Below are 15,659 nucleotides of genomic sequence, written 5' to 3'. Positions count from 1 at the left end.
GGGGAGACATTTGGAGTTATTCCCACAAAGAGCAGCTGCTAAAGCAGAGAACAGATATGAATAAAAGGGAAAGTAAAATTCCCAGGAGGCCGGATCGCAGAGGTCAGGCATCAGCACGAGCTATTCGGGATGGAGCCCAGCAGGGCGGCTGCCAGGCTGTGTGAGAGCGGCTCTTCATGGGAGATGTCACCGTAACACCAAACAACGCCAATCCCTGCCCGCAGGGACGCCCCGGGGGGGTGTCTCTGACGCGGCGCTTCACGTAAGGCGGGATCAGGGCCAGGGATGTGAGTTATGGAAGATCAGGAGAGCAGCCGGAGCACCCGCCCTCCCCCGGCCACATCAGGTGTTCCCGTGCACTTGGAAGCATTGTCAGCACAACCGGCTCAGAGGGATGGTTTTGATTTGGTCATTGCCGGGATGGAACAGCTTTGTTTAACCCCTCTCCCTTGCTCCACGGTGCTTCCACTCCACTTGCTATTCCCAAACTCCCCCCTGCTCCAATTTAGCCATCTAACAATCCTTGCATGTCTTGGCAGGTTTTATCTAGATCAGGAGCTGTTCAGGGAAGGCAGTCTGTGCTGCTGCAGGGCTCTGCAGCACCCACTGCTCCTTACTGGGATCTAAAAGCCACTGGAGCAGGATCAATCTGGGCAAGAAGCATCCGTACAGACAATGCAAGCACAGGATCTCCCTCTTTAGGACAAAATTTTGGAGGAAAGCTTCCCCATCCCTGCCTACAACATGAGGTGAGGATCTGGTTTTGACAGCAGTGTTGAAAGCCATGCTGAAAGCATTCCTACACAGCAGCAGGAAACAAACCCCAGATTAGCAGGAATTATTCGAGAAGTTTCATCCCAGTGACACGGGATTTGGACACACTGAGACCAGCTGAGCTGGAAACCATTCAAGGAAGGGAAAAGCCATCCAGCTCCCAGCTGGAAAAGCTATGCTCAAGCACAAAGCCCCAGATCCCCATACCCCAGACCCAGCACGACAGCAACTGTGGAGGACAGTGGCAGGCATGAGGTGCTTTGCACAGACAGGGACCCTCAAAAAAACTTTGACACTATTGAGAAACCCTGAAAACTTGTTGGCTGACTACACAAAAGACACAAAGTCCCTGTTTGAGGCTTCTTTCTCGTACTGAATATTGAGGCAGATGAAAACCAGCTGCCCTCAGCCTCTCTCCAGGCAGCACATGAAGCCTTTGCCGGGGTAGGACAATGCAGGATGTAATTTGCTCAGTTTAGGTAACGGCTTCTCATCATTTCCTGCTCTGCAGAGCAAGTCCAACACACACGCCTTGTCCCCAGCTCCAGGCACACCTGAAGACAGGACGTTCAGTGGCACTGGGACAAATATTCCTTTAACCTCATCCTCTTCACAGCCCTCTTTGTGGCATTCGCTTCCCCCCAAGCAGGAGCCTGACTTTCTAACCCGGCTACAGAGGGGCAGGGGCAGCAAAACGAGCTGTAGCTTTTGTAGACTGTCTGACCCAAATTCAGGGAACAATTCCTACTTTGAGGCACTTCCCCAGGAGTTCAAAAATAGTTGCAGTGCCACGGCCGTTTACAATGTGGCCATTTAGCAGCGGCAGCTCTCCCTGCAGCCTGGCCTGGAGGCAGAGGAACAGCCTGCGCTCAGAGGCTGCCGTTGCACCCCTCGCTTGGCCGGGTGCCCTTTGCTAAATAGGAGCCCGAATCCACCACCCCTTTAAGGCAAACACTGAACTTTCAGAAAGGGCAGATTGAAAAAAAATCAGCTGTAACATCTGAGAGCCAGAGGAGCTGCCCCACTCACGGCTCCGCAGCGAAGCCAGAGCGTCTGGTTTCGAGACCCAGCCAAAAACCTCGCAACAGATGGTGCATTATTCCTCGGGATGTGCTTCCCTGGATCCCATTTGACAGCAAGGGGATACCAGCACCTCTCTAAAATTAGGACACTTTGGTTTTATCTTCTATTTCACTTCGAGTGTGCAGGTCCCTTCCTCCTTTTTGGCTCGAGGTGGGGAGCGCTGAGCATCCGAAGGGAGGATAAAGGAATCGGAGAGGGACGGAGTGGAAAGAGTTCCCTGGCCAAACTAATTGAAAGCAGCAGAAAGATGCTCACATTTCAGAGAGCTCTCTTCGATTTCAGATGTCCATCCATCTGCCTCTCGATACCCTGGTGCCCAGGTGCAAAGAAACACTGGGACACGTGTTGCAGCTCAGCCAGACCAAGTGCCCTGCAGAGCTGGGGCGATGCCTCCGGGCTCCAGCAGGAGCTCCTCATATGGGAAGGTTGGAATCACGTTGCCTTTGAGTTGGAATTTGATATTATTCACAGAAAATTATCAGCTGACAGTCAGCTGAGGAAGCCTCTGCTGTTGATTTAAAGGGTTCAAGAGGAGCATTAGCACAACCTCCCTTTAAGCACATCAGGCCCTTGATGCTGGTGCCAGGTAAACATCTGGGAGCGATCAGAAATGACTGAGTCAGCAGAAACCGACTCCTTAGTGTGCTGAAAAGCCTGTCCGAAGTGGGGACAGAGAGGAGGCCTTCTTCTGGGGTCTGAGGGAGTTAAAGAGCAGCACTGGACTTTGGAGAAGATTATTTTTAGAAAGCTATTTCCCCAGCTAATGGATGGTGTCTGCTTTGCACGGAAAGCAGGAGAGCTGGTCGCATCTGAAGCCTGGCATGTGAGGCTGCTGAAGCCACATGCAGGCTGACTCCTGTACTTCAGGATGTCCTCATGTCACCTTATTCCTTATGGATATTGAGCTTTGACTGCCTCCCTGGTGAAGTACACGAGTGGGTGCCTACTCCTGAGTTATGGGTGACATTTGCAGCTAAAGCATCCCAGGACCTGTGGAGTTACACATGGCACAAGCTGACAAGGCAGGAAAATGCAGAAGTCAGCTTGGGATATCAGGAAAGCATCTAAAAGAGCAAAGCATTCTAAATCAGCTTCTAAACTGAGTTAGTCTGGGATCAGCTTCTACCCTGAGTTAGCCTGGGATCTAGGATGAGTTAGCCTGGGATCAGCTTCTAACCTGTGTTAGCCTGGGATCAGCTTCTAACCTGTGCAAAGAAATCCAATGATAAAAACACAACATACTTAAAGCACTAAACTCCAGCCCATCTCTTTACCTGGGATGCACACATTTCAAGCCTTAAAGAACTGTGTTGGCTTCCAAAGAAAAGCAGGATGACAAGTTCCTTGACACAGGACAACTTGATACGTTGCACTGAACACACCATAAATTCAGCACCGTCAAGCCCGTGGGTCAAAACATCTGAATCTTCCATTACAATCCACTCCCACAGAACCCAAGTGGGTGAGTTTCTATGTAAAACCACATAGAAAACCCACTGGTAACAGACACCACATGTGATGACACTGAAATTCCTTTAATACATGACTTTAAAGCAGAGCTGCACAAACTCTGGAGCACACTGGTGTGCCCACAGGCATCAGCTCTTAGACACTGCTACAGCATCCCTTGCATATTTTCTATTTGCACAGAAATCCACTCCTGTACTTGCAAACTCCTCCCATTCATTCAAGATTAATGTTTATTAATCTTACATTAACCTCTGCAGATCATACAGTAAGGGAAGTTCAGACAGTATTGTGTTATTTTATACCATGCAGGCAACTTTTTGGAGAAGTTACTAAAATTGTGCCTTCTTAAAAAAGTAATTTCTTGCACACACCCCCCACCCCAAACCACATTTCAGAAGCAGGGACCAAACTTTACACTTACCTCTCTGAGTACTCCCAAGTCTCCAGGTAATTGCAGCTTCTCCAAGCCTGCTTGTGGAGAATAAATTATGTATCTGAAATATTTAAGCTAGGAGAAGGGGAGAAGGATGGAACAAGCCTCGGGAGGTGCGAGATGTGCAAGGTCTCAGCTCAGCAACTCGTACCAAGTGCAGTCTCACAGAGCTCCCCAGTGGTATTTATGCTCTCCAGGCAAAGAGGACAAGCATGGATCATCCAGGGTTTGGCAACGGGTGTGGAGTAACAACGAAAAGAAGGGGGATTGTGGGGTTCGGGGAAAGGAGGGGGAAAAGCCACAGAAAGAGGCAGGACGAGAACAGAGATTGAGATCGCGGCGTTTGAGTCAGTCATTGGGGCTCAGCAGAGCAGGACCATCCTCCCAAAGGCGGGAGCACCGGGAGGGGAGAGCAGGAGGAGGAGGAGGAGGAGGGCAGCCCATGGTGGTATAAAAGGGCTCGCTGTGCTTTCCCCCGCAGTCGGTGCTCGGGCAGAGCTCGCAGCGCTGCGGATTCCAGGAGCTCCGGTGAGGAGAGAGGGGGAATCCAAGAAAGGGTTTTTTTCCTGCGAGGGACTAAAGCCAGCTGGCTCCTCTCGGCTGCCAGCTCAGCCATTCCTGCTCCTCACAGGGAAATCCCACAGCGAGGGATTTGGGATTTCCCAGCTCCAGCCCTCCAGCACATCTCATGGCATCCCCCTCTTTTCCCAGAGCTGAGTGTCGGCTGGGAAACAGGAGATTAATTCCCCTCTGCAGTTTGTTCCCAAAGCTCTCCCAGCGCTGACATTCCCCACGGCTCAGTCGGGAGCTCCAGGGAATAAGGAAAGCAAAAAGCGAGTGCAACCCCCAGACAGGACTCACCCCTCCTGCAGTGCTGCTGGTGCCCCAACAGGTCCAGCTGTGACATCCAGCTCCGTGCCCATTGCCGTGGTTTTATTCACAGTGAAGGGAAACGATTGAGCAAAAGACAAGCTGAAAGTTCCTTCCCTTTTCTTTAAGTAAACAAACGGGAAAAAACAAACCGCTCCGGTGAGTAACAGCAGGGATGTGTTACGGCACCTCCAGCCCACAGAGGGATGAGCAGATCCAGGCATGGGAGTCCCGTGGGATCCCCACCCAGCAGCACTCCAGGGACAGCACATCACCCGGGGTGTCCCTCTGTGGAAGCAGCACCAGTGACAACCCAAGGTGGAGGCAGGGGAACATCAATCTCCTGGATTTGGCACATCCAAGCAAAGCTGCCGTGTCTTTTCCAAATCCACTGCCTCGTCCTCTCTCCAAAGTTCTTAGGGAAAAAGAAAAAGTCCTTCCATTCTTCTAAGCAGTCAATATTTATTTCTTCAGGCAAAACACCAACCGCTTTTATTTACTGTTTACTAGAAGGGAGTTTACAAGATATTCCCGGGGGTTTGTTTCGACCCAGTGGCGCTCAGAAAGCAGAAGGACATTTATCAAACTCGTTCAAGAGCAGCAAATATTGAAAATTGAGAGAGCACAACTGCTCTGAGCAGAGAACAGAATCCTCTGGAGTGCACTCCAAGGCATAACTGCTGATTTGATTTTGTCTCTTACACCATTTTCCTGAGAATTTTTCAGGAATTTGCAGATTCCCATCACTCGGGGTGTATCTTGTGCTCTGTTTTCATGTGAGACAGGGAGCCAGTCCTCACCAGTCAGTCCCAGTCCTGCAGCCTGGTACAGCCACAACACCCCTTCTGGCTGCTCTTCTCCACTGGCCATGCTCTCCCAGCTGTATTTACAAAGAGTTTCTATTTACTTCAAAACAAACTGTGTATGTGAACTGACAACACATGGTCCAGCAGTTGGACCTGGCACTTCTACCCTGCCAGGAGCAATTCAGTGCAATCTGGGCAGTTTGCTCCCAAAAAAGCTCAGACTTTGCCACTAACACTGGGAAAGACCACCCAGAACTGGGCTGACAGAAGGTTCTGAACTGCTTTACTGTAAAATCACTGTATCCTCCTTTTTTTTTTTCCTTGCTCCTCTGACTCACTCTGGATCAGTGACTTTGCTGTATTTCCTGAAGGCTTATTTAATCAGCTGAAAGGTGCTGCAGTTCCCCCAATTCCTAATTTCTCTGAATAACGAGGGCCAACACGGTGAACCATCGTGCCCCCACACAGGCTGCCACCCCAAAACCACACAGCTCCCCAGCCCTGACTCACAGCCCTCAGAAGGTGCTGTTCACCCCAATTACCATAAAGCTGAATTAACTCATTCTCAATCTCACATGCCGACGTACAAATAATTTCCAGACCTCAGAGAAATTCGGTATTTTGTAATCTCCACAAATGTTCTTATGGGAAATGATTCCCTGCAGGATGGTTTGGGCCGTCTGACTGCCCCATCAACCCGGCTACAATCAAATCTACAAAGATTTGATTTTTTTAATTTATTTTTTTAACATATACCAGGCTGGTTTCACTGTACAAGGTATGGTTGTGTTTAGGGATGAGCACAACCTGGAACGAGGCATTTTATCCACCTCATTTTGTCTGAAGTCAGCAGTTTTGGGCCATATGTTCAACTAAAGCCAAAACAATCAGAAGTTACTTTTAATCATTCCACATTATTACTGCCTTGATTACAACGTCTCCATTTCATATGTGGTAAAAGCCACATAAAGCAGGCTGCATATATAAGTATATATTAGGAGAGAGGCTTTTAATGGAATAACCAATGAATGGGAAGAGACACAGATTTCCCTGTGCCCTCCTAATTGACCATGCAGACAGCACGTCTTGATCTTCAACTTGAATTAATTCCCCTTTATTTCCTATTCCAACAAGCAATAACAGGCCCAAAGCCAGGCAGGGCAGAGGGAACAGCAGGGGGAGAGGCTGAAAACTGCAGGGTAACTCCTGGTGTTCTCTGGGCTTGACTCCTCCTCCAGAGCAGAGGGAGCACAGGGGGAATACCGGGGTGAAACCTGCAGGAACTTGTCTGTGACCACGAACAAGGAGAGCAGTGGGGACCAGCAGCCCCTGGGCTGCTCCTGATGGGCACCGGGCACGGCCACGCTCAGGTTTGGGGAAACCACCCCCTGCTTTGCTGCCTACTTACATTTCTCCTCCTGCCTGGGCTTTGTCTCTGCCTGAGGATGATGCAGTGGGGCAGAGGTAGCCAGGAAATCCCTGCCACATCCACCTTGCTCTCCAGCAGGGATGGGGGGGAAGATGTCTTGACCACACAGCAAAGTGGCAATCCAGAGGTCTGCCTCTGGATTCATCAGCAGATGAATGAACAAATTAATTAGCAGATGAATTGTGGAGATCCAAGTGACAGGAGTGAAAGGCATTTATAGATTTACTCCCAAGCACAACTAATATTTGGCACTGTGAACCCCTATTATCCCTTCTCGCTGCTCTCCAGTTTTGGGGCAGCCTGGACTGACCACACAGGTTCATCTGCAGCTTCTTTTCCACCTTCTTACAATAAAGAACATTCCCCCAAATGTTTAATCAGCTGATGATATGCAAGAAAACAACTCCCCATAAAACCTGAGCTTTTTCATCAGTGCCCAGGTAAAGGTTGAGGTAAGAAAAGGAAATAAGCAGACAAGCAGCAGCAATTTCAGAAAATTTTGGGAGCACCACTGACCACACTAAGTAAAAGTGAAATGTGCACTAAAAGCTACAAAATTCTTCACTGTGTGTGTGGTGAGGGACAGGTTGTCCCATCCCTGGAAGTGTTCAAGGCCAAGTTGGACAGGGTTTGGAGCAACCTGGGCTAGTGGAAGGTGTCCCTGACCATGGCAGGGGGTGGAACGAGATGAGCTTTGAGGTCCTTTCTGACCCAAACTGTTCTGGGATTCCATGAAAACGTCTCACCTTGTTCTCACATCTCCCCACATCTATAATAATAAATAAACTGGTATAATAATAAAGTAGCTGGTACAGATCTGCAGACTGAGTCAGGTCAGAACTATGAACCCAGGACTCATCTTTGGAGGTTTCACCCCAAAACGGAGAAGGTGAATTGCAATCACAAACTCCACAGCCCTTACAGCTGGTTATTTGCCCATACAAAATTCTTTCCAAAAAATCCTATTGGGTAATTTAAAATAGCCTGAAATAAATCTCCAGTTGCACCAACCTCCAAAATCTTGGGAACAGCCCCAGCACGCCCAAGGCTCGCTCCTCATTCCTAGTCAAAACCAGAGAGATTTAGGCACATTTTTAAAAGATAAAGCTGGCACAGACCACCACTGCCCTCTCCTGCAGCCCAGCCCCAGTGTGACATCATCTCCAGGGGATATTATGGAAACCAGTAGTTTCCTAATTAAAACACACACGACCTCCCCCCACCCCCAAATACCTTGTGCCTTTGATAATCCTCCTCCTCAAGCCCATCCAACTGTTCCCCTGCAGACCTGGCTTATGGCACAAGGTTTTCCCAACAGCCCTTTGGACCTGCACATCCAAAGTTTCCAGTTTTGAAAACTTTAGCTCTTAATGTGCATTTAAAAAAAAAAAACCAACACATTGCTTAAATCCTAGTTTAAACATCAGTAAACAACCACCGGATTTATGGTGTATTGGGGGGGGGTTGCTGTGGGTGTTGGGGTTTTCTTTTACATAATCACACACAGACAAAGCAAATGATCAAAAGGCTGCAAAATCCTCATTTTGCAACAACGGGAGGAGTTTAATCCAGAAAATAAAAACTGTGGCTATGTGTCCCCATCAATGTTGCCACATATTTTTTATTTCCCCTTGAGTAATCCACTGCAGAAGTCGGATTTTACCAACAAGTGCATTCGTAACATCCTCCGTGAAAATTTTAAAAATTCCTACCATCTGAACACTTCCAAGTCATACTAAGAGTGGATTTCAACACTTGATTTTTAAACTGGAAATGACTCATTGCCATATCTTTAAAAATTAGTAACACTTGTAACCTCTAGCAAGTAATGTATTAATTACTGATCACCTGCAACTTTATCTGGAATATTCAGGCAAACTTACACTACCAGAAATGCAGCTTTACACAATGCCCTGGAGATACAGGTAAATAAATAATCAACACAGCCACAAGAATAATTAAAAACAGGGTTTCTGCAATGCAGAAAACTGCTTCAACCAGGGTGCAGGAACAAGACGTGAATAACTAGCACAGAAGAGTCATTTCAAAATCTGATTTCCCTCCTGTTTGGAACAACCCCCCAGTCCCCTCAGATTTCCAAATCAAAGCAGAATGCTCAATGCTCCATGTCTCACCAGTGTGGCTCCAGGGCAATTCCTGCATTGGGAAACCTTGGGAGCACCAGCCCTTGGGCAGCCCCAGCTCTAGGGCACCCTGCCCAGTGAGCAGCCAGGAACTGAGGTTTTCCCTGCAACCAGCCAAAATCCAAGTGAGCTCTGGACAGAAAATTGTTTCAGAGTGGGTGGAATGTCACCAAAATCAAGAACAGTGTCTCAGTCATGATCTGTACATCAGAAAACACTAATAAAATCTGATTAGCTATGAAAAAACCTGATACATTTGGATATCCAAAACAACTGACAAAGCACCAATTAACCTTCCCAGCATCAGGATTGCAGTAGTGATAAAATTAACCCTGCCTGAACATTCCAGAAAGAGAGCATCCATCTCATAAGCACCCACCTTTGAGCAGGGAAAACAGGACCATCCCAAAGTGCCACTGGGCTGGACACTCCCACCTACAGCTGTAGCCCTGGGCAGGAAGCTCCTTCCTGGATGGAATGGTAACAGCATTGCCAGGAGTGATCCACAGGCAGAAAAATCCCGAGCTCTTCACCACCCCAGGAGAGGGAAGATAAACCAGGGCAAACCAGGAGGGCTTTCAATAGGTCCTGCTGCTCATCCAACACATTTTTCTACCAAAAGTTTTCCATGAAAATGTCAACTGGCTAAAGGAAGGAATAGTTTAGTTGAAGACAAACCACCACCTACCTCAGAAACAACTGTGGGGGGCTTTCAGGAGGATACAGGATTCCATTCCCTCTCCTGGCTGGCCAGGGCTCAGCTCAGTTCCAAGGGACTGCCACATCCCTTGGGATGACTGATCCCCTCTCCCTTCCCCTCAACGTTCAGCTCCACCCAGTGCAAAATGGGACATTCTGAAGTTTCAAGAAGTTGTAAAATTGAAAGAAAATAATCTACACTTCAGCTGGGGAAGGCTCCCTACACCTCATGGAAGTGCTACATGGAAATCTTTGGAGTTTCCAAGGGTAGGATTTACACCTGAGGAAAAACAAAACCCACACACACACCTTAAACCAACTTTGTGACTTTTATTGATGGGCGACAACTTTATACTTCTAGATATCACTAAACTGTGTACAATTAGGAACTCAACATTATAGGAGAGCAGACAGCAAAATTAAACAAAGCAGACTTAAAGAAATATCAATCTTAATTATTTTGCCCATTTTCTTAATTTCATGTACACAGAAGCATAAATGCAGTTTGAAATTTCTTAATAGCAATAAAGTTACAATCACCCATCTATATAGACTAACATCTTAACTCCAAATATTTGATCTGCAATGTGTACTTAAGCAGTTTCTCATCGCACAATTATTAAAATGTGTCTTCTTATCAGGAACCAGCAACTCTGCAGTTTGTACATGTTTTGAAGCACAAAGGACCATTTCCATCTCATACACATCGGCTCATATTTTACCACTTATCAAAAAACTATTGGGGAAAGCAGAGAGAGCTTTTTTATTTTTATATTTTTTTTTTTAAATTTTTTTAATTTTTTTTTTTTTTTTACTGAAGTAAAGATAAAACATTTTCACAGAAATCTACAAGTTCTGTTGCTGGTGCAGGGTTTTCTTCTACTACGCATTTAGAAAGTGGGAATTAAATGTCAATCCCTTTATTATCTTAGGATTCAGCATGAACTCAAGATTAATTTTTGTTTCGTATTATTTTTTTTTTGTGTGTGATTCACAAGACTCGAGTCTTCCAACCAAGCGACTTCATTCTGGCAAAAAAGTCAACACAAGCTACGTCGCGCACAAACCCGCGGTCGTTTCCTTTATCACTCTTAAAGTTGCGAGGCGGGGCGGGGTGGAAAAAAAGGAGGGAATTGAAAAAGAGGCGGGGAGGGGTGGAAAAAAAGGAGGGAATTGAAAAAACAAACAAACAAACAAAAGGAAAAATTAAAAAAAAAAAAAAAAAAAGGAAAAGAAAAAAGGGAAAGAAAAAAGAAAAGAAAAAAGGAAAGGAAAGGAAAAGAGAAAAGAAAAAGGAAAAGAAAAAAAAGGAAAAGAAAAAAAGGAAAAGAAAAAAAGGAAAAGAAAAAAAGGAAAAGAAAAAAAAGGAAAAGAAAAAAAAGGAAAAGAAAAAAAAGGAAAAGAAAAAAAAGGAAAAGAAAAAAAGGAAAAGAAAAAAAGGAAAAGAAAAAAAGGAAAAGAAAAAAAGGAAAAGAAAAAAAGGAAAAGAAAAAAAGGAAAAGAAAAAAAGGAAAAGAAAAAAGGAAAAGAAAAAAGGAAAAGAAAAAAGGAAAAGAAAAAAGGAAAAGAAAAAAAGGAAAAGAAAAAAAGGAAAAGAAAAGAAAAAAAAAAAGAAAAAATATATTCACTCAGAAGAGCATTTAGAGGAGAGGGAATCAGTGATAGTTGGCGTCCTAGGGAGCAGGGTGCTGCAGGCAGGGTCACAGCAGGTCCACGCGGCGGTAGTACAGGAGGTAGGCTGTGCGTTCCGCAGTCGGCTTCACCACCTGGTACTGATGGATCACCTTCACGGCCTGGTCGTCGATGCGCAACCAGCCGTTGAGCCCGATTTGGAAGACGTCCGTGGTGTAGTGGCCGCCCGTGGCGCTGTTCCCGTGGTGATACACAACTGCGGGGAGACAGGAGTGAGGCACGAGGGCACCACACACACACACAGAGCCGGGGAAACGGGGGATCAAAGGGACCCACACAGATCACAAAACTCTTAAGTGAAGGATTGAACCCACGACCTTGGCATTATTCCTGGAGCAGGTCCAGAGGAGAGCAACTAGGCTGGTGAAGGGACTGGAGCACAAGTCCTGTGAGGAGAGGCTGGGGCTGTTCAGTCTGGAGAAGAGGAGGTTCAGGGGAGACCTCATCACTCTCTACAACTCCCTGAAAGGAGGTTGTAGCCAGGTGGGGGTTGGTCTCTTTTTCCAAGCAACTATCAGCAAGACAAGAAGGCATGGTCTTAAGCTGTGCCAGGGGAGGTTTAGGTTAGATATCAGAAAGAATTTCTTTACAGAGAGGGTGATCAGACATTGGAATAGGTTGCCCAGGGAAGTGGCAGATTATCCATCCCTGGAGGTTTTTAAGACAAGACTGGATGTGGCATCAGTGCCATGGGCTGGGAACCACAGCGGGGTTGGATCAAGGGTTGGACTTGATTATCTCAGAGGTCCCTTCCAACCCAGCTGATTCTATGATCCTATGATTATTAGCACCATGTTCTGACCAACGGAGTCAACCCACTGCCCCTCACTGTTTTCTCCAGACGGGATGATCTGGCTTAGGCAACAATCTTGAAGTATTTTTTAGTTCTTGCTTACCTTTGATTCTGTGTAGAATCACTGCATGGTTTGTGTTGGAAGGGACCTTAAAGCTCATCTCATTCCACTCCCTGCCATGGGCAGGGACACCTTCTGCTAGACCAGGTTGCTCCAAGCCCCGTCCAACCTGGCCTTGGACATTTCATAGAATCATAGAATCAGCCAGGTTGGAAAAGACCTCTGAGATCAAGTCCAACCCTTGATCCACTACCACCATAGTTACCAGACCACAGCACTCAGTGCCACATCCAGTCTCATCTTAAAAACCCCCAGGGACAGAAAATCCACCACTTTCCTGGGCAGCCCATTCCAATGCCTGACTACCCTCTCTGTACCTCTACCTCCCCTGGCAGAGCTTAAGACCATGCCCATCCAGGGATGGGGTAGCCACAGCTTCTCTGAGAATTCCATCCCAGCCCCTCACCATCCTCACAGGGAAGAATTCCCTTCCAGTATCTAATCCAACCTTGCCCTCTGTCAGTGTGAAGCCATTCCCCCTTGCCCTATCACTCCAGCCCCTTGTCAAGAGTAATATTCGTCACGCTTCTCCAGCAGAGCAAATCTCATCATTCTAAACAAAGGGTTAAGTGAATTAAGAATCAAAAGCATCAAATTGCTTTTTATAACTTCCCAGAGGGTTTTCTGGAAAGGATTTGCCTCGCAAAGGCCATGTGCAATGTGTGCAGCACACCCTGCAGAGCCTTCCAACAGGCACTGCCACACTTGGGGGGATAATCTATACATTCACTCTGCTGACCAAAACACTATTCTATTGAAACTGTTTGCAAATAAAAACCTCTCTAAAGGCCTATTGAAAAAATCAAGTCAAACTATGTAGTGATCTATTTAAAAAAAATAAAAATCAGGGCACACTTTTCTAACTGGCTCATATTTGTCATCAGTGCAGTTATCCCCCTCCAACCATGGCTTTCATTTTCACTGTAATATTATTCTGAAAAAAAAAGGTCTAGGAAAGAACCAATCTACAAGTTTCATATTTATTAGTTCTCAGTAACCTCCTTAACAAACCTGTGCACTGAACATCTCTGATTAACTGCTAATTCCAAGAGAGACTCAAACTGCCTTCTTTCCTTAAATGTCTCTTTTCTGCAAAAGGCACAATACTCTTCTTCTATATATGTGAGGGAATTTAGCAAGTAATTCTTTTACATTAGCCTAAGCCTGAATTATTTTCTAAACTTTATTGTTCGACAGGTAGGGAAATTCTGGATGATATCTGAAACTTAATTCTTCAAAAGCTTATTTTGATAATTCAAACTTCATCCAACAAGCTGTTTCTGTGGATGAGAATGCTGGCAGAAGGCTGAAATATTGCACTTTTCCACAGAAAGAGTTAGAAAAAAATCACAGTGGTAACTCAAGTCACCTTAAATCTGCTGCCTAAACTTGTCCCATGAAAATCACTATGGATAAAAACAACTGCACTGCCAGAACCAGTCCTGAATTTCCACAAGGGACAGGGATGTTCTTCCCTTCTGTAACCTCAGTGGTCACAACTCCAAGTCACACAAGGCCACCAGTACTGGCACAGATTTGGTGACACAGAAGTTGGGGTTCAAGGGGATGCAAAGCCAGCATTCAAACAGCCTTTTCCAAAGGCATTTGAAACATTATTCTGAGAATCTGTGCTGTATTTTAGTTTCAGCTTCTGCTGGTATTTGTCAAGGCGGATCTGCTACAAAACTTTTTGCAAAGTTGGATCAGTGAGATCCATAAATACAGATATAACAATATACATGTATATACACATGCAAAAACCCTATTAAATGCAAGAATTTGACACCCACAAGCTACTTCAGTATAATTTAAAAGAAAATACTTTCTCTAATCCAGGGAACTCCAGTGTTTCTCCAATTCCATAGGAAGATTTTGCATTTGCAACACAGGGACCAGAGGCACAGAGATTAAATACCTGCAAAGAGCCGGTAGGTTCTTTGGCCTTTAAAAATTTTACTTTTCACACCAGGAGATAGTAGCTCTGGAGGAGGAAAACAAAGGCAAAAAGGCAACAGTTAGAAAATTTCAAAATTTAATTTCAAGAGGATCAATTACTTCTCAGAGAAACCAACACTAGCATAAGGGAGAAAGCTGAATTGAGATTTCTTCTGCAGCCTTTAAAGAATGATCATGGTTCTGATAACTCCTAATCAAAAGACTGAATTTTCAGGTTTGCTGAACACTGTAGTTTATGGAAGGTTTAAAAATACTACCAAAAATGAAGGAAAAAAAACCAACAGAGCAAAAGATCAGATTCTACATTTTTTCCCTTTCATTCCTGCTGTCAGGCATGACAAGGTTGCATTTTCTATAAAACACCAGTTTCCTTCCATCAGCCACTAATTATTTAAATAATTTGCCACTTCTCTGAATTAAATCTGTGATAAAAATATCCAGGATTACTTGGCAACAGCCTTGTAGAGGGACACAGCCCTCATTCAAGAGGATCACTTCCCATTATTGTCCTCAGCAGTCTATAATTACTCCATATTTACTCCAGCCTATAACCCTATTCCATAAATCCACAGGAAGCTCTCTTTTGGTCAACCCATTGTCTAGGAAGTGCCAAAGGTTTTAAAATCTTTCATCATAATGTTCTTTGCAAAACAGATGCTCAAACTCTTACATAGGTAATGTCAGGTTCACCAAGACTGAATTCAGAAACCCAAATGTGTTCTTTTTAAGAAGAAAAAAAAAGGAAAAAACATACCAAATATTCATTCAAATTACTGAATTTTCAAACAACAATGAAAATAAAAAAAAGAAATAAAATACAAACACAGATACCCTGAGGAAACACTATGTTATTTTTTCTCTAAAGAGGGGAAATTCTGTTCAAAAATCTTTACCTTTACTAATTTCCAGATCAACAGGATACTCAATATTCTTGATAAGCTTCTGACACCCCCCAGTCTTCTCGTACACGAACCGCTTGAGGTGCAGAACAAGAACAGGGGGCAGCTCTTCCAGTGTGACTCTTCTGCTGATCTCCACCTGCCACACACAGAGACAAAGAACACCTGTAATTTCTTGTTAACTGCTCCAAATCACTCCTTCAAAGGAGGAATAACTGTTTAACTTTAAATACACTTGTAAAAAAAAAAAACAACAGATTTGTTATTGTTAATTAATTTATGAGAAGGACTTCAGGTTATGACTTAAAGCCCACTGGATCTTCAACTAAAGTGGTGTCTTAAAGGACAACTTAGTATTTTCAAAGAGAAAAATATGAGTTATGACCACACTTTTCTCTACCAAACAGTGATTTTTGTGGATTGTTTGGTTATAATTATATGAAGTTGCTGTCTGAAAAGCTGAAACTGAGCTCAGAATTGCAGAACAAAA

General features: G+C 45.1%; 1 protein-coding gene across 1 annotated transcript in view; it reads right to left on the bottom strand.

Annotated features, from left to right (window-relative positions):
• Positions 1–11,286: 11,286 nt before the first annotated feature.
• USP10 (ubiquitin specific peptidase 10) overlaps positions 11,287–15,659 on the bottom strand; it is a 47,763-nt gene continuing 43,390 nt past the window's right edge. The window contains exons 12-14 of the mRNA XM_029965516.1: positions 15,164–15,308; positions 14,230–14,295; positions 11,287–11,596 (exon numbers count right to left, since the gene is read on the bottom strand). Of these exons, the coding sequence (XP_029821376.1) occupies positions 11,409–11,596; positions 14,230–14,295; positions 15,164–15,308 (399 nt within the window). The 3' untranslated portion in view covers positions 11,287–11,408. The remainder of the gene's footprint in view (positions 11,597–14,229; positions 14,296–15,163; positions 15,309–15,659) is intronic.

This window comes from Manacus vitellinus, unplaced genomic scaffold, assembly GCF_001715985.3.
Source record: "Manacus vitellinus isolate BGI_N305 unplaced genomic scaffold, ASM171598v3 scaffold_10_pilon, whole genome shotgun sequence".
NCBI classification, from domain to species: domain Eukaryota; kingdom Metazoa; phylum Chordata; class Aves; order Passeriformes; family Pipridae; genus Manacus; species Manacus vitellinus.
The sequence above is the reverse complement of the archived record's forward strand: the minus strand, read 5'-3'. Positions and strand labels throughout refer to the sequence as shown.